Here is a 19,104-nt window from a genome sequence, read left to right as displayed (position 1 = left end):
ATATTAGATCCTATATGACCTACTATGTCATTTGCATATTCTGTAATTCCAAATGTTAACACACAATATTTATGTATAATTCACTTAGAATAAGATAAATGCAATTTACGTGTGATGAAGGCACAGTGCCAGATTTTCAAAAGTGCCCAGCTCCTGGGAGTTACTGGGCAATGGGCCTTTTGAAAATCTGACCACTTCATGTAGGGGCCTAACTGGAAGCAGAGCCCTTCTGAAAATGTTGTCTCATTTAGAATCGTAGAATATCAGGGTTGGAAGGGACCTCAGGAGGTCATTTAGTCCAACCCCCTGCTCAAAGCAGGACCAATCCCCAGTTTTTGCCCCAGATCCCTAAATGGCCCCCTCTAGGATTGAGCTCATAACCCTGGGTTTAGCAGGCCAATGCTCAAACCACTGAGCTATTCCTCCCCCAGGTGCCTCAGATGGAGCTTTTGGGGGCTGAGCTCTTTTGAGAATCTGGCCCATGGATTTCCTTGAAATGCATAGTGCTACTTAATAGACAGCATGAATTCCAGCTCATAATGGTACATCCCCACCCTGACCTAAGCTGCTCCAGCATGCTCTGCCAGATGCTCTGTCCCTCTTTTCACTAGTGCGGCAAAACAGCAAGCCCATACTTCAGTGGTCCCCTTTCAGAAACACAAGACTTCTTAATTTTGGATGGATTTTGATGAAAGAATATGAAGTTTCTAGGCAGGAACATGAAACTCTGGCAACAGCAGACTAGCACGTCCTCCCTTCTGCCTGCTCTGAACAGTTCATTTAAGGGAAGGCGAGTGAATCCCATTTCAGGAATGGGAGAGCACTCAAAATCATGTTTTATCCATGGGCAAGTGGATGTCAGCCCTTGTTCTGAGACATCTTTTGGCAGACTTGACCTTTTTCTGCTGGAATATGATTCCATCCAGAAGACAAGTAAGCACCTGGGAACAATAGTTCTTACATTGGCAAGGATAAACTGGGGTACAAAGAGCCAGCTAGGTGGGTGGGGCAGGAAAGACGGGTGGAGGTGGTGGGCAGGAAAGACGGGTGGAGGTGGTAGACAGGAAATCTCTGGGGATTCTAATTGGGCTGGTCAGCAGGCCATGTTACACTAAACTCCTGACAGATTTTATCTTGCTGCAGGCTCCTCTGTCCATATATGGTACCCCCAAGGTTTTTTGGGTTGCTCCATTCGTGTCACTGGCTGATAACACTTGGGGTTCATTTTTCTTTCCCAGACCTGAGGAAGAACTTTGACCAGGAGCCTCTAGGGAAAGAGGTTCCTCTGGAACATGAGGTGTTACTGCAGTGCCGCCCCCCAGAGGGGGTGCCAACGGCAGAGGTAAGCCATGCTATCTCTCTCACACCTCCCAACAGCAGAACTGGCCTGAGGGGCCGCACCAGGTAGAAGGTGCCAGCATGCTGGGGACGTATTTTACTCCCACAAGAAAAACTCTGCTCATACTTTTTAGCACAGCTATTTTCCCCCTGCGTCTTTGCCCAAATAAATCAGACTTTCTATTGACACTGACCCTGGCAGATGACCCTCAGCATCATAAAGCCCTCTTCATAGTGAGGGATTACTACAGGGAAGACTGCACCATCTCCAGTCCCCTGGGGGCCTTCAGTCGAGCAGCAGCATCCCCAAAATGGACAAAACTGGCAGGGGATGGGACATAGTCAGATCAGCAGAGGGATGTGCTGATTTACCACAGCCTGTGGCAGTCTGGCTCTTAGGCATCCCTCCACAGATGACTAGAGCTGCTCTCCCTTGGCAGAAAACCCTAGGGAACGCTGCTTGCCCTCGGTTGGCTGTATCTCCCCAGGGATGTGATGGGCTAGACTAGCCCAATAAAGCCGACTTCCCCGCCCCATCGGGAGCGACACCATTTCAGTGCCCAGCTGCCAGCTCCCCTCACTATACAGGCTGATGCATGAAAACACTCCTGCAGTCCAGTGGGAAGGAAGGAATGTGAAGCACATTTCCTCTCCCACCTGCAGTCTCTGTTTATGGCTGTCCTGGTGGGTGTTAGTCTGGAGAGACTCCACCCTCTTAGATTTGCGAGAGTTGCTGGTTTGTTTCTGAGGGCACCTGTAACTGTTGGAAATTATTTTCCACCTGCCGGAGGCGGATGCTAGAATAGCTTTTACAAGGCTTCTGGCATAGCTTGTATTTTGCCAGTTTTAGCAGACATGCAGCTTTCTGTTATGGATTTTACTGCCCTGCGCCATTTCCTGCTGTGGTTTTTGTTTTTCTTTAATCAGAGGCCATGGGAATTTACTGGTAACCAGCCCTTCTCACCTGCCCTCCCTGCCTCCCTCAGCTGGACGCAGCTGTGGCTTCAATGAGGCCTGATCATGAAGGTGAATAATTGCTAGCCAGCCTTCTACATTCACCGTCGTGATCCATTAATAAAACAGCACAAGCTATTTCCAAGCCACCTTGGGGGATGCGGCCTCCCCCAAACTCCGGTCAGCCCCCAGCGCTCGCATCTTATCCATTGTCCCTTGCAACACTTTTACCATTCCAGCTGGGATTGCTAACACCTCAGCAATGTGCCAGTTAAGTTCCAGCGAGGAGCAAGGGAGAGAACATATGAGATAGATTGGGCACATCTTTGCAGATGAATTGGGGCCATGATGGATGGCCTCTTGCAGGCCGTCAGCTTCCATTATTCAGCAAAACTGTTTATTTTGGGCAGTGGAACTGTTATTCTGACATCTAATAACACACTTAACCTCAACACCTGTTCAGCCCACGCCTCCCTGCTGTACATGCTCATCTGCCATTAACCCCTTGTAGGAGTGATCTGGAAGAAAAGAAAGCACAGAATGATTTGTTTAAATGCTATGGGTAAAAATGAGTGAGTGAGGCCTGGAAAGAGCGAAGTTCATGGACTCTCCTAGCAAGGCAGGGCCTTTCCCCAAGGCCAGTCGCCTTTCCTCCTTGCTCCAGTAACTCAGTGCAGTACCATTAGCATCACTGTGAGTGTGCTCTGTGTGTGATAAGCTTCTGACTTGTCATCTCCCATAGAAAAAGCAATTAGATGGACAAACCAGGTTAGTGCCAGCCAAGCTTGTAGGGGAGGTGAGAACAGTTGGGGAGGGGTGGGCTTCTGTCCCCGTTCTTGAGTGGTAAACAAAACTCACATGCCTCATGTTGTCAGCATCTCTCCAAGCAACGCAAGCCTCATTCTTGTATGGAATTTGTTGACTGTTGCAACTTTTTTGATAATGTGTAAATAAGCTACACCTAAAAGCCGCAGGAAAGTTTATTTTAAATCTTTAATTTTTTTCTTTTCTCTTTCACACCTGCGTGTACTTTGACAAGCCCCTGCATACCGACTGACACAGAAATACGTACACACATTAGAGAGGCAGTGTTCTCCAGTGGGCAGAGCACTGGACTGGGACTCGGGGGAGATGGGTTCTATTCCTGGTTCCTGGCTCCATCACTGTGCCAGTGACCTGATGTATGGCTATGGGCATGTCACTTTACCACTCTGTGCCTACCTTTTCCCTCCAGCGGTGTTTTGTCAACTTAAATTGGCAGGACATCCGAGTACAGGAGATGTGCCAACTCATGCTTGGAGTGTGACCACCATGGATGCACAGTCCCAGCAATGGACACACCAAGGAGCTGCATGATGACATCATGCCTCATAGGGCTATATCTTGCTCACTCCTAGTTCTGATTCACAGATTCCAAGGCCAGAAGGGACCATTGTGATCATCTGGTGTGACTTACTGTGTAGCACAGGCCATAGAGCTTCCTCAAAATAACTCCTAGAGCAGATCTTTCAGGCAAACATCCAATCTTGATGATGTAAAGATGGTCAGCGATGGAGAATCCACCGTGACCCTTGGTAAATGGGTCCAGTGATTAATTACCCTCGCTGTTAACAATGTAGATCTTATTTCCAGTCTGAATTTGTCTAGCTTCAACTTCAGAGCCCATTTTCCCCTCTTCTTTGAGTCCTATTCCTGCTCATCTCCTTCTGTGTGTCAATCAAATTGCCTTCTACTCTGTAGTTTTTCTTACCACCCCAGTGCAAGGTTCTTCCAGTATAATTAAAGCAACTGGGCCCTGATTTGGTTTACACCCTGCTTACACCATTTGTAAGCCAGCATTGTGGTGGGGACCATATGGCGTTCGGATTTCTTTCCTAGCCCTGGCCCGCACTCCCATTAGCCACATCCCATGTTAATTGTCTCTTCATCCTTGCACCCACTGACCAGCATTCCTTGTGTGCTAGGGGAGCACAGTAGCTCAGGAAAGAGCCAGCATGTGTCACACCTCTTTGGCCACCTGTTAGTATAGCTTCCCCTTCTCTCATCCTGTGCAATGAGCGGGATGGTTAAGGCCACCTTCTCACTCACTCACTCTCAGCTATTTATCGTTTCTTTTCCTGGGAGTGCAATGATGGATTTTGAGTGGTGCTCTCAGAGATTTAGCCAGGTGATTTCTGGTAGTGACAATGTACGCTGGATTTTTAACTCTGTAATCTTGCTTTCTCGTTATGATACCTAATTGCCTCTGGTTCTTTTTCTCTTTTTTCCTCCTTTCTCTGTTTTCTTTTACTAACTTTCCCAACCCTGTCATCTCTTTCATTCTTCTGTCTTTCCTTTCTTCCCTTTCTTTCTCCCCTTTTTTTCTGCCTTTCTAGGTGGAGTGGCTGAGGAACGAGGATGTTATTGACGCCACCCGAGACACCAACTTCCTGATAACCATAGATCATAACCTCATAATCAAGCAGGCCAGGCTTTCGGACACCGCCAACTATACCTGCGTGGCCAAGAACATTGTGGCTAAGCGCCGGAGCACCACAGCCACTGTCATCGTCTATGGTACTGACCCTTTGTTCTTAGGAACACAGGGGTTAGCCAAAGTGTGTGTCCACGAGCCCAGGGGAACCTAATGTGGTTGTCTGTGGCTTTATCTGTAGAAATATCAGCTAACGCACATGCCTGGCCTGAGGCATAGAACTCATGCCCTACCACACCAGAAACGGACCTCTTGAGCTGAAAGAGACTCTCCATCGGCTTATACCAGTACTAAAGTTTATTCTTAGGCTTTTGAAAGCAAACCTGAAACTAGGGGGCAAAAAACCTTGCCTGGTTGCTAGTTTTGATACAAACCTGGCTGCTTTACTGAAATATATACATGGTGCCTCAAGTGAAGCTGGGCTGCATCGTTTGAGCAAACCTAAACAAGTTTTACAGGGAAACCAGATGAAATGCTGGAGTTGGCTGAGTTTTCCTTTGAGTTTCACGTATGAGAAACAAAAAGCAAAATTCGGAGGCTGCAAACCACAGTGAACCAACATGAAAGGATAAAAGTCCAAGCAAAACCCACAAATCTGTCTCTGTTCGATTTCTGGAGCAAAATAGTGGCCGTTTTCTGCTCTGTCCCACTAAAAAGCTCTCCATGTCAAAAATATTTGTGAAGTTAAAACTCCTAGGCCAGCAGAGCTGGGATAAATCAGTGCAGCTCCAGTGAGGTGAGGAACCAGGAACATTTCAAAAACGTTCAGGGTTTTTCAACCAGCTGGAGTTGGGAGGTGCTCACTTAGAAGGCGCATGTTTATTTGTTGAAGAGCGTTGTGAATGGGGGTGGTGTCAGATTAAAGGAGCCTGGTGATTGGCTGGTGTGGATCAGTCTAGGGAGCTGGAAAAGAGTAGGTACAACCCTGACCTTGTTTAGTGACCCCTCCTGGCGGGTCCATGAAACTGTAGTGTTCACTCCACCAGCAGCTTTCCCTGTTGGCTGTAGTGACTGCCAGGGAGGGAGAGGACGAAAGTGGCTGGACTGGTGCCGGGACACGAATATGATGATATTCCTGGGCTCTGAGTTTTTAAGCAGCATGTTTTTTCCTGTTTCCTTCTCTGTACACAGTGAATGGTGGCTGGTCCACCTGGTCAGAATGGTCTCAATGCAACAACCGCTGTGGCCGTGGCTGGCAGAAGCGCACCCGGACCTGCACCAACCCAGCACCTCTCAATGGCGGCTCCTTCTGTGAGGGGCAACCCTTCCAGAAAATGGCCTGTACCACGATGTGCCCAGGTAAAGGCAATTCATGCAAGAGCCTGAGGCCAGCTGTAATCATGGGTGTGTGCTCCCCTCTTTGGATTGTCCAGTTCAGCACTATCTCTAGCGCTGCCCAGGGGCTTGTGGAGATGGTGTGTGTTGTGGAGGGGGATCTGCAGGAGGTCAGGGGGCATGTGTCTCAGAGTAGCCTCCTTCCAACTCGTATGAAGTGACTTTTCCCTGTTGAAAACTCTCGTTGTGGGCTATGAAAACTGAATGTCCTAGACCTGAGAGCAGCCATCCACCTTACATTCCCCAAGCCACTGCAGGACTGGGCTTGACATACAATGGACCTCCATAAGGACTCCCTCGAGTACCTAGGCTGGTGAAGCTGTCTCTTTTTCCAGATCACCCTTCTCCCAAATGATCTGCCAAAACCCTTCTTTGCCTGCCCTGTCATCTAGAGAACAAGCCACCAGTGAGACCTTCCAGTTCTCAGCTGTTTGGGCTTCTAAAGCCAGTTCACATCTGCATTTCTGTAATGGCTTAACCTCCCAATTCAGAGGTTGTGCAGCAGCTGCCTCATCCTAAGGTTTCTTTTGATTGTTATCTGTTAGATTAGAGAAGCCAAATGACTGCTGTGTATACAGTACTGATTCAAATCTCTCTGCTCCTTCCTCCAAGCCTTCAATGAATTTTTTTCTCTGTGTGTGCGTGTGTGTGTGTCTGTGTTTTTCCTGGAATGCAGTAGATGGAGCCTGGACAGAGTGGAGCAAGTGGTCAGCGTGCAGTACGGAGTGCACCCACTGGAGGAGCCGGGAATGCACTTCCCCATCCCCAAAAAACGGAGGCAAGGACTGTAGCGGAGTGTTGCTGGATTCCAAAAACTGCACTGATGGGCTGTGCATGCAAAGTGAGTGAGCCAGTGTGGGGGACAGCGTGGGAGGGAGGGAGAGGGAGGAAAAGGACAACCAGGGGGAAAAAACCATGGCTAAAAGGGTTTATTAGAAGGGAAGGCATTGCAAGCTGAAGGGTTTATTCTGCCTTTGTCTAGGCAGCAGGCACTATACATGGTCTCCCATTCCAGGTGGGCACAGAACTCCAGCTCAAGATCATTTCTTCCCAGGGGTTGCCCCCACAGCTCATTCCAGTTAGCCCCAGAAACCCAAACCCACTTTAGAGTTCCTCTTACTGCAAGTGACATTATAGACCAGGGTTGCTGTCTGCCTCTCTGACAATATTGCCAACTTCATAAACTTTTTACATTGGACAACCGCTGGGAAATTCCAGGCTGGATATCCAAGCCGATCTGGAATGGATTCTGATTGCAGTGATGTACAGCACACAGCTAACTTGGAGGGGCAGTGACAGCAAGATGGCCAAAGCCCTTTAACTATAGGAAATGAAGGTTATTCATGCTCATTTAGGTGGATGTGAGATATGTTCTTAAGCACCATTACTGGACTCCACACCTGTTGGCGATGCTAGCATAGAATTCTGACACAGCCCCTTCTAGGCCAGTTGGAGCCTTGCTAGACTACTTGCAAACCTGAAGGTTAGACGTTGTTAGGGTGGGCAATTGATTACAGCTCTGAAAGGTTGATGGAAGTTGACTGCATGGGTCACTGGATGAAGCACCAGCCTCTTATCTGTGGCACCTGGCTTCAAATCTAGTTGACACCCTAAACCTCATGGTAGCATTATCATTCAGAACAGTTGGCAGTCTGCTCCCTGCTATGGAAGGACCTAGGAATGAGTTGTTAAAAGAAAGCAAAATGTTTGTTATCCCTGGCACAGGTGACCTTGCCAGGGCAGAGTGGAGGTCACTGGCTGCATCAAAGAGGGTGAATGTGCACAGCGTGTTCCTGGCCCATGCATGATCAACTTCCATCACATCACTACCAAGTCCATTAACCTTAAAAAAGCATGCATGCTCCGTGTATGTTGCCAGAGAAAAGGAAACTGTGGTAGGAGGGATGAAGGAAGGGGAACAGAGGGCCAACCACTTCTTTTAAATATGCCTCTTCAGGGATAGTTATAGTCCTAAATTTCCCTAGTGACTCCTCTGTATATTTTTCCACTATGTACGCCCACACACCACCTCTTGAGGTACAAGTGTTAAAACACAGGCCTCTCCTGAGCAGACTGAGTGCTGCCTGTCACCCCCAGTCCTGGGAAGGGTTGAATATGCAGCTTGACTTCCCACGGGAGGAAAGTTCCATTTAGTGCCACAGAAAAAGGGACCATTCGGCAGCTGTGAGAGGTTATTTCACCTCTGATCACTGTAATTCACTGATGTGACAGGTCGTGGCAGAGCTCCTGGGTGTTCCCATCCTGAACCTGCCTCTTGCTCTAGCAGAAATTGTCACCCACTCCAAACACTGATCCAGTCCCACAAAGTACGGAGTGCTGAGCACCTGCATCTCTCTTCGGACTTCATTAAGGTTGCAGGTGCTCAGTACCGGATCAGGCTCTGTGCAATGTTTGTGTCATAATGGTGAACGAGACCCAGCAAACTCATTTCATTTATCACCTAAATCCCCAGTGAGAAAAGTTTAATTGTTTTATTTTTTTCTTTAAATCAATTGTTCTTTAAAAAATCTGTCTCCGGGTCTGGCGTGAAGCCAAAAAACCTGAAGTCTTTAAAACACCTCTGCTTTAAACCTTCTCCTCTCGAATTCAGATGGAGTGGAGAAGGGCTTGGATGTTTCCCATTCCCCATTTGGGATCTAAAAAGATCTAGAAAATATTCTGAAATACCAAGCCTAGTCTAGGTCTGAGTGGAAATGAGTGTGATACATTTCATGGGACAATCCAGGTGGAATTGCTTGACCTTAATTTGGAATTCCCTGGACTCACCTCATTCCTTGGTGTCACTCCTGACCAGCAGCCATGGAATGGTCCCAGTTACAAACATGGGGCTGTGCTACAAGAAAAACCCTCTTTAGAGAGTATTAAAGTGCCCTCCTTTCTCTGCTTAACAGCCAGGAATAGTGTCAGTGCTTGTCCTATAGCAATATCTGCCCGGGTGCCTTGCAGCTCGTTTGCTTAGCGTAACCCTGAATGCCCCCTGTGCTGTAATCTGCTTAAAAGAATGAGTTAGGAGTGCACCATAACCCCTACCTCGCTGTATAACTGCCTTCATGTCATGTTAAATAAACTCACCATGTCGATCCATGTTGGCAGCGAGTGGGGGGGGGGGGTTGAACCACAGAAGTGGTTTCAAAGGAACATCTTGCAAGCCAGTGCCTTCTGGGCCTGGTAGAAGCTCATGGTTGGGAAAATTAAGGCATCGTGACAGCAGAGGTCGGGTCCGGCTCACAGGCAGAGTCAAGCTACGTGTGGTGCCAGCCTGGTGCTGGCTGTTAACGCTTCGCAGGCGGAAAGCGCCTCACAGAGAAAAAGGAAATAGTGGTGTGTTGAGACCGGCTTCCTGCAGCAGCGAACCTGCAGGGTGTGGAAAGGAGTGGGGAGGGTCGTTTTATATCAACGGCTACAAATAACTGTTCCCATGCTCGGGACTTCCATGCTTTAGACCAAAAACAAAGGAGTGGCCTTACAGAGGGACTTCCATCCTGGATCAGACTTGGACAGTCCAGACATGAAGGAAAAGTATCTGGTGGGTTCCCATATGAATCTGTCTGATTATTTGCCAACCTTGGCTCTGAACAAGAGCCCTTCTTCCTGACACAGGCCAGCTTGACAGTGGCCATCACCGTCCACAGTCGCTGAAACTGTTGTGCTGTCCCATCTTGTGTCTCAAGGCTTCAGTCCAAGCTGGAGTTAAATGGGAGGATGGGCCAGGAGGAAGAAGGCTGTTATTACATAAGGCTAATAGCTTTGATAATCAGCAAACCAGACACAGGATAATGTTGACAAAGCCTAACGTAACCAGACAATGCTTTTATGTTTCAACCACTGATTTCCGGGGGGGAGGGGCACAAGCCTAGTGTGGGAGAGGAGAGAAGTGAAGCAGGAGGGGAGTGTGGGGGGGAGAGGTTTCAAGAACCCAAATCCTCCCCATTGTGAATGTCCTGCAAGTTGCTCCCCCCTCCCACATGCTCCTTTGGTGGTCCCTAATGCAGATTCCATGAGACAAGCTCACATGTACAGGCTCAGACAGTAGCCTGGCAACCAAGCTTCTCTCTTCTGCACACACAGTACTCAGCGAACCCCTGAAAGTTCACATGGTGGCTCCTCTGCGCTGCTAGGAACGTGTAGCCATCTGATGAGTGAGAGAAAGGGGTATGCTGGGAGTAAAAAAAAAAAAAAACCCCAAGGGAACAAGCAGAAGAATTAGAGTAGAAACCAAACAAAGAGGGAGAAAGTGGGATGAGAGAGAGAGAACAGAGATGGGAGAGACAAGGAGGAATGGGGAGAGGAGAGGTGGCATCACTATACTAGGGGCATGGTAAGTGGGGAGATGGGCAGAGAATGGGGGCACTCATCTCTCAGCCCATCACAAGGGAGTGCCAACTAAAAGAACAACAGTGGGTGGGAACCACTGGTTTTAACAGAATGAATGGTTCTCCCTGCTGCACTGGACTCATTCAAATAGCACTGAAATTCAGTGGGGCTTTCTCAAGGCTGGGCTGAGCCTAGGGGGATCCTTCCCACTCTCCACCACACCTAAAAGAGGCAGAGGCTGGCCCTGAGAACTGGGCACCGCTTTGTCACTGGGGCCGGAAGTGCCTGGGGCTTTGTCTGTTGAACCCCTTGAGAGGTGAGTGAATTTCATTGTCAGACCAGGAAGCTGGGCAGAAGAGAAGCCGATTCTGCTCCCCTAAAACCTCAGGTGAGCAGTGGGTGGAGGCGCTTGGAAAGCTGTCTTCCCCACTCATCCCTTTGAAGTAAACGATTTAGTGGGAAGGGGTCACTGTGCTCTCAGTTTCCGGCAGCCTATTGGAAATGTGGATCAAAATTTGCCATTCTGGTTGTGCAGCTTAGGTCCCTTTGGATGGGCAGCAAGGCCAGCCAGGATGGGAGAGTGGTCACAAGCCTGCTTCCCTAAAACTACCACAAGGGCAAGGCTTCTGCATGGCTTCAAGGAGCTCCTTGTTCTCTCTAAACCATTTGCTGTTTTTTATGTCTCATGAAATCCTTCCCCTTGGTGTGCTGGGGCGGATGACTATGTTTCTTTCCTTCCATTAGCATCATCACCATCATCATTTTCACCTTTTGTTTTTAACTTTGTTTTTCCTAACAGATAAAAGAGTTCTAAGCGAACCCAAAAGTCACTGTAAGTCCTCATTTCATGGCCACTTTATTTCATTGTGATACATTATTTTGTTTGGTCATTGGCACCACTGGTGTCAGGCTGGAACTAGAAAGCTCCATCTCCAAGGCTCCTCTATGGAGTTGCTCCAGTGAGCGAGGGAGGAGAGAGCTGAAATACACCGCAAAGGGTTAGCAGATGTTAAAGGGACAGTTACTCCATCCAGCTTGAGAGACCTAAATTTAACTTTTATTCTACACATCAGTTTCTCTATTTAAATGGGCTAAACTTTATTCTCAGTTACAACAGAATATATCCAAAATCACCGAAGTCCATGAAGTTATTCCAAAATGAATGAGAACAGAATTTGTATGTATACATATAAAAAAAAGTTGGAATTTTTGGTTTGTTTTTTTGCTTCTAAGAACAAGTGCTTAGATTCCCCCACCCTGAATTAAGACCAGTGCCACCAGTTTGTTCGTTTCCTAGCCCTGTTGTTAATGCACCCAGAGCAACTTAGGAAATAATATAAAGTGCATCCGATGAAGTGAGCTGTAGCTCACAAAAGCTTATGCTCAAATAAATTGGTTAGTCTCTAAGGTGCCACAAGTCCTCCTTTTTCTTTTTAAGAATTTTGGAGTACACTATAGCTCTGAAATACTTGTGTTCTGTGAACATTTTTCAGCTGGGAGACAGATACAAATCATTTCAACTGTAGCTAGTCCTGGGTGGTGTCCTATCTCCCTTGGCAATCTCTGTGAAATCATTCCCCTTCTACAAAAGTTGGAATTGCAAACACTTTGGATCTTTCAGGTTTTTTGTGACTGTAAGTTCCCAGCTATTCCCCTATCATCAAAGTGGAATGTTTCTGCAATCCCCCTGCAGAAGGAATTCCCCTGAGGGCAACTCCTGCTCCCATGCTCCCCCCCACAAATATACCCCAGAAATAAAAACTGGCCTTGGTTCTGATCCATATACGTGGCACAGGCCCTGTACAGGTTAGAAACTATGAAGCTAAATTAAACATAATCTTAGAGCACCTGGAAATCAGGAAAGGAAAGGGGGAAAAAAAGAGGGGGTAAGGTAGAGAGCATGAGTGTTCAGGCCAAGCTGTTTGATGTATCTGGAATAATTTTCCTGGAGGCAATGTTAAAATAAGACACATGTGTATGTCTCAGAAACAGCAGCATCTAATTCTCTAATATGGCCTGACTCCAAGCACTTGACACCAGTCAATGGTGGGTGGAGATTCTATCTTTGACACTAAAATATGCTGGAGGCAAGACACTGATGCTGCGGGATCCTTGAGGAGTTGGAATTCCTTCCCTTGGCAGAGGGGTGTAATCTGAGCTCATGTGAAATCAAGGGAGCAATTACCCTGGATAAAATAGGGTTTAATTTGCTATTGAAGAATGAAAGGAAGGGAGTGAGGGATTTTAACAGCAGTCAGTGACAGAGGCAGAGATTCATGGGCCTGGTTCAAGCTTCCTCAGTCCTAACATTTGACATTCCCAGGCTAACATGACACACATTGTCTTAGGTGTCCTTGTAGGCAGCACCAGCTGACCAAATCACCAGAGCAGCCATTCCAGAGCAGTTGGTACTTTCCTTCTCTGAGCTGACACATCTACTGGTTTGAGATGGGAGCAGATGGAAGGATGCCCAGTGATCGCTTTATGGCATCTCTCTGTGCACTATCCTATTAGCTCATTGTCATCTCTTCCATGTGCATGCGTATCTTCTTTCAAAGCAGATTTCTTCCTTCTCCCTGGACAGGGGATCCCAAAGATCAAGAGTCATGCTGGGTGTGGGTATGTCTACACACACACACACACACACACACACACACAGTGACTCTTGATTTTGGGGATACAGATATGTATATCCAACATGTTGCTCTCACTTTTGGACAACACTTTGAGCCCATCTGTTACCTAGTTGTGCCAGCCCAGCCTCCCTTGCCCAGCATTTGCCAAAAGCTTGGGTTAATCCTAGAATTAGTGGTGTCTTTTGTGCAAAGATAGTGGGTTGATCATGCAGGGATCCAGCTGTGGGTGACACAATTCTGACTGCAGATTCGTGCAAAGCCCCCCTTTCCTCAGTTTCCCTTTTCTCATTTCCTTCTTCTAGTGTTGGAAACCACGGGGGATGTGGCCCTATACGCCGGTCTGGTTGTAGCCATCTTTGTTTTCATCGTCATCCTGATGGCCATCGGAGTGGTTGTGTACCGGCGCAGCTGCCGGGATTTCGACACTGACATCACAGACTCCTCAGCTGCCCTGACTGGAGGCTTTCACCCAGTCAACTTCAAGACCTCCAGGCCACATCTGGGTATGGAAATTGTATGGCAGGCCATGAATGCTCACAAAATTGGGGGTTGGGGTGCGGGAGGGGGTGAGGGCTCCGGCTGGGGGTACGGGGCTCTGAGGTAGGGCTGGAGATGAGGGGATGGGGATGCAGGAAGGGTCCCTGGGCTGGGACCAAGGGGTTCGGAGGGCGGGAGGGGGATCAGGGTTGGGGCAGGGGTTTGGGGCGTGGGAGGGGGTCAGGGGTGCAGGTTCCAGATGGTGCTTACCTCAAGCAGCTCCCAGAAGCAGCAGCATGTCCCCTGTCCAGCTCCTATGTGGAGGCACAGCCGGGTGGCTCGGCACGCTGCCCCATCCGCAGGTGCTGCCACTGCAGCTCCCATTGGCCGTGGTTCCAAGGGGAGCTGCGGGGGCAGCTCTTGGGGTGGAGGCAGCGTGCAGAGCCCACTGGCTGCCCCTAGGTGCTTACCTCAGTAGCTGTCCCCCCTCCAGCTCCTCTGTGGAGGTACTGCCGGGTGGCTCGGCACGCTGCCCCATCCGCAAATCAAGCAAGATAACGAGCTCATGTTTATACAGTGCCTAGCACAGGAAGGCCTTGATCTTGACTGGGGTCTCTAGGCACAACAGGAAAATAAATAATAAGGAAAGGGAACTGGTAGAAAGTGTAAAGAACACAAAGCATTTCAGCTATTCAGCACAGAATGAAGTACCAACTCCTTTGTGAGAGTAATAGGAGAGTCAAACTACTTTCAGATTCTTGTTAAACTTTCTGTACGTACACTATGATGCAGCTTCTCCTTCATTCTTGAGGTAGTTTTGATCCTGATTCTCAGTCCAGGCAGTCTCCTTTCAAGTAATTGATAAAAGGGAGACAGGTGTGTTCAAAGTCCATGCTCCAGTCTCTTGCTTTATAACCTGCTTCTCCCAGGGACATGTCTTACACATTCTGAGCCCATTGTTTCACTAAGGCTAGGTTTCCATGTAGGTCTCTTTTGATTTATGTTTAAATTCACATGTTACTGAAGTTTTTGCCTTTTTCATCTTTGTTCATCTTGCAGATAATCCCCAGTTGTTGCACCCTTCAATGCAGCCTGACCTAACAGCCAATGCCGGTGTATATCGTGGCCCGATGTATGCCCTGCAGGACTCCTCTGACAAGATCCCAATGACCAACTCCCCACTGCTTGACCCACTCCCAAACCTAAAGATCAAAGTGTACAACTCCTCCACAGCATCCTCCTCCCCCAGGCTGAATGACGGGGCAGACCTGCTTGGGGCAGTGCCCACGGGCACCTACCCAGGGGACATTGCCAAGGACAATCACTTTATGAACATAAGGAACAAGGCCATGGGCTCTCAGCATCTCCTCACCCTGCCCCGGGAGCATGGGAACAGTGCCACTGGCACATTTGGCTGCTTGGGAGGAAGGCTCACTGTCCCGGACACAGGTAAGCGCCATAGTGAGAGGTGCAGCTGTGGTTGCTGCTGTCCCAGTTGCTCTCTAATGTCAGCTAACTTACAGTTGAGTAGTGAGGCCTTGTGGTGATGGCCTCTGGTTTTGAAGACAGTGTGGTGCTGATTAGAAATGAAAAATGGATCTGAATATCCCTTTCTATAATGACGTCCCCATTAAGCTGCCGGCCTGTGTATCTCCGTAAGATAGAGTTGATGGGAATCAGTCACCATCATGAGGTGACCATCATTTTGTATTTTTGTTACTCCAGTTGTAACCTGTTGGAGAGCACTGGAGGAAAATAAGCACCGCACTTCTTGTGCTAAGGGTTATCCTGTCTCTGAATGCTGCCTGACTGCACAGAGTCTGGCGTGATTTCCGTCTTGGCAGGCTAGAAAGTCTCTTAGGCCCTACCACAAATTCAAGGGTAGCTGCTTTCAAATCATATTGGTGAAAGCATCTGTGCCAGTAGCTGAAATAAACCCAACACATGATCATTTCACTGCACTTGCCAAATTACAGCTCATAGGCCTTACCCAGCTGCCTATGAAGGTACCCACTTCTGATACAGACAGTTCAGCACAATGATATCTGATTTCCAGCAGCAGCAGTCCCAGATCCTGGGAAGCTTTGGATTAGAACACCAGGAGGCCTCAAGTTCTCACACCACTGTCTGCACCCAAGGGAGGCCCCCAATTCAGTTTGCACAGTGTTCCCACCATTTGAAATTAACCCCTGAGGAAACTGGCTGTTCTCAGTGGGGTTTCACTCATTATTTCCTCACTGTGAAGAATCCCCCCACCTTTTTTCCCCCCCCAGGAGTGAGTCTGCTGGTGCCTCATGGAGCAATCCCACAGGGGAAGTTCTACGAAATGTACCTGATCATCAACAAGGCAGAAAACACACTGTAAGTAGAATGTACTGTACAGCGTGCTGCAGTCTGCCATCACTGTAACTACCACCTGAAGGAGAAAGCATATCTGAATTCCCTCTGCACCGTCCTGCATCTCAGCTCTCATTTCCTGCTACTCTCTCCCAGGCCTCATGCCTAACCACACTCCATCTGTCTCTACTCCATCTGTCTCTTTTCCTATTCTCCTCTTCACAGCTTCTTCAACTATGCCTTTTACACCTAGGACAGCCTCCCTTCCTTCCTTTCTTTCTGGGACAATCATCTACCTTTGCTTCATTCAAATCTGTCCTTAAAGCATTTCTTCCACTAAGCTTCTCAATTCTAGCTGCCAAAGAAAGAAGAATTTATGTTTCCCATCATTAACAATAAAAAAGCAGTGCTTCCTTGTGGTAAATTTCACCTGGTGCATTCTGTGTCTGAACTGGATTGCTGCGTATATGTGATTGTGAGCACTTGGAGTCAGCTACTATATCTTCCTCTGTGCTTTATAGATCATTGAGCATTTTCTCCGGTGCTCAGTAAATAACAAATAAGGGGTTTTTACTCCGGCACCCAAAAATGCAGAGACTATTGCTGGCGACATAGGGAAGAGGAGAGAAAGCAGTGTGTCTTGCTGTGCAGTTTGCTGATGCTGTGCAGAATGAGTTCTTTTGCCACTTGTATTTGTTTTGTGACCCATTGTCAGGGGATTTCTGTGCACCACCTGGGCCTCTCATGAAGGCGGTGAAGATTCCAGAAGCAGTGGCTACACTACAAACTTGGAATCTTTTAGACACTTGTCTGTCCACTGTTCAGTGTGTGTCCTCTGTCAGACAACTCCCTGGCTAGCTCTTCTACAGTATTTCCATAGGCCAGCCGAACTCCTGGTAATAAACACAGTAGTTCGATTGCCAGTAATTGCTCATTGTCATCTACAGAGGGACCCCAGTGTCTTTAACCACAGTAGAGCTGATTCTCCACTCCATGACATGTGGTTGTAACTCTGCTGGTTTCACAGTGTGGGAATCAGGCCCGTTAAGTCTAGGGCATGCCAGGTTGCCCTTCTTCTCAGTTATGAGCAGCACATGTCAGCACTGTGCAGGCTGGCCTTCTTTCTTCAGGTGCATGACTTGGCTGGCATAAGCTAAATATTTCCTGTATGTGTTTATTCATCCCCTCCAGCTTACCTTCAGAAGGCACACAGACAGTATTGAGTCCCATGGTGACCTGCGGACCCACTGGGTTGCTCTTGTGTCGTCCAGTCATTCTCAGCATCCCCCATTGTGCGGACATCAACTCCTCAGACTGGATTTTCCAGCTGAAAACACAATCCCACCAAGGAAACTGGGAGGTAATGTGCACTTTAATAATACAATGGAAACAAAATGTCGTCACAGAGCTCCTCCTCAGTCAGCAGAAGACCCTGGAGGATATGTGGGAATGCAGGCTGCAGAGCAGGTCACAGCAATTCCAATCATAGCCTTTTGGGGAATCTTCATTGTCAGGGAAAGGATAGGAGTTCAGATTGGGTGAGGAGGTTGGTTGTCAGGTTTACTGCAGGGATGGAGTGCTGTCTGTGTGGAAATCTCACAGCTGTTCTCATGCTAGCTTGCTGCAGCACTACAAAAAGTGCCACAGTGAATGATGAGCGGAAGCTTTTCAGTGCCTATGCCGAACAAATTACTTTGGAGCAAAAGGGCTGACCAGGAACCTTCATTTTTAATCCCTCCCTTTAGGAAGTTGTGACCCTGGATGAGGAGACCCTGAACACTCCCTGCTACTGCCAGCTTGAGCCGAAGTCTTGCCATGTTTTATTAGACCAGCTTGGCACCTATGTTTTTGTGGGAGAGTCCTACTCCAGGTCAGCCATCAAGAGACTCCAGCTGGCTATCTTTGCCCCTACCGCCTGCACGTCATTAGAATACAGCCTCAAAGTGTACTGCTTGGAGGACACACCAGATGCACTGAAGGTAATGCTGCCTGAGAGCTTGGGGTCACGAGTAAGCAACCCCCCACTGTCACATTTTTCTTCTCCGGCCCCTTTTTAGTACCTGTGGATTCATAAGATTGTATCACCGTAGAGCAAATAATGAATAATCACTAAGCTATAAAAATGTTTCTTTCTTGAACGCTGACCATCTTGTCACTCTCCAGCTCTTTCTCATCCTAAGACTGCAGGGAAAAAACACTGATTAATTGTGAGCATGTTCTGCTCCATGACAGGAGAAAGCAAACTAGTTTAGAGCCTGGCAGTCTCAATGGGCAACAGACATAAATCCATTTTCGTTAGCTTGGCTCTAACGTTAGCCAATATATTCATCAGAGATTTTCAGGTAGGTTTATCTACTGCACTTGATCCAGAGCTGGTATAATCCTGAGGGCTTTGGAATCTTTCCATGAAGTGATCTGTAGCCTGAACTATGCTTTGAGTAGGTCACCAGCCCACAGGTTTGTTAGTCCTTGCACAAATTTCTAATTATGTAGGGCCAGACCACCAGCTGGTATAAATCAGCATGGCTCCATTGACTGTGGTGGTTTATACCAGTTGTGACTCTGTTTCACAGTAGCTGGTTAATATCAACCTTGCTGTGCATGTAAGTTTACTTATGAATACTGCTCTTCCAGCTGCCTCAGTCTCTGTATCTGGGCTACAAATTGCTTCAGCCTGCTCCCGCCATTGCTTCCAAATGTGGTCATGCTGGCACGCAAGATGCTGTGTGGTGTCTCTCGGAAAGATCTGGCTCCAGGGAGCAAACAACCTGATGCAACCCTGTGAAAAATGACCAAAGTTAAATAATAAGCATGTTTACTGTGTTCCCCAGAGATCAGCCATAACATTTTCCATGGTCCTTGGAGGAAATAGCAAGGGGAAGGGAGGATGTTTCATAACCTATATTGTGTGCTGCCTTTCTGCAGAGATTACCCAAGGGCTTATGTCGTCGTCACTGCTGGAAGATTTTTCTCTCCTTCCTGTGCTAATCAACCCTAAGTTGATATACCATGATAATACTCCGTTCACCACAGCTCCCACTGTCCCTGGCTTAGACACATTTCCCTATTCCTACCTGAGAATTCCTTGTCTGTCTAACTGTCTGTGTGGTATATAATAATAATTAATAATATTAAACTTAGTTCTTGTAAATCATCTCTCATTGTGGGTGCCTTGGGACCTTCGTGCTTGTTCCAATTATTTTCTGTGTTACTTTCTTG

General features: G+C 47.8%; 1 protein-coding gene across 6 annotated transcripts in view; it reads left to right on the top strand.

The window, feature by feature from the left end:
* The window catches only part of UNC5B (unc-5 netrin receptor B), a 155,948-nt gene that overhangs the window by 123,764 nt on the left and 13,080 nt on the right, over positions 1–19,104 (top strand). For 5 of the 6 annotated variants that reach the window (XM_084634518.1, XM_084634515.1, XM_084634514.1 and 2 more), the window contains exons 4-13: positions 1,239–1,342; positions 4,668–4,848; positions 5,897–6,064; positions 6,777–6,941; positions 11,235–11,267; positions 13,374–13,574; positions 14,608–14,997; positions 15,822–15,909; positions 17,077–17,245; positions 17,631–17,864. In XM_084634518.1, coding sequence (XP_084490644.1) covers positions 1,239–1,342; positions 4,668–4,848; positions 5,897–6,064; positions 6,777–6,941; positions 11,235–11,267; positions 13,374–13,574; positions 14,608–14,997; positions 15,822–15,909; positions 17,077–17,245; positions 17,631–17,864 — 1,733 coding nt within the window. The remainder of the gene's footprint in view (positions 1–1,238; positions 1,343–4,667; positions 4,849–5,896; positions 6,065–6,776; positions 6,942–11,234; positions 11,268–13,373; positions 13,575–14,607; positions 14,998–15,821; positions 15,910–17,076; positions 17,246–17,630; positions 17,865–19,104) is intronic. The other variant, XM_084634516.1, reaches the window with a different exon arrangement.

This window comes from Lepidochelys olivacea, assembly GCF_965140295.1.
Source record: "Lepidochelys olivacea isolate rLepOli2 genome assembly, chromosome: 7".
NCBI lineage: Eukaryota > Metazoa > Chordata > Testudines > Cheloniidae > Lepidochelys > Lepidochelys olivacea.
Note: the sequence above shows the minus strand (reverse complement) of the source record. Positions and strands in the feature narration are given on the sequence as shown.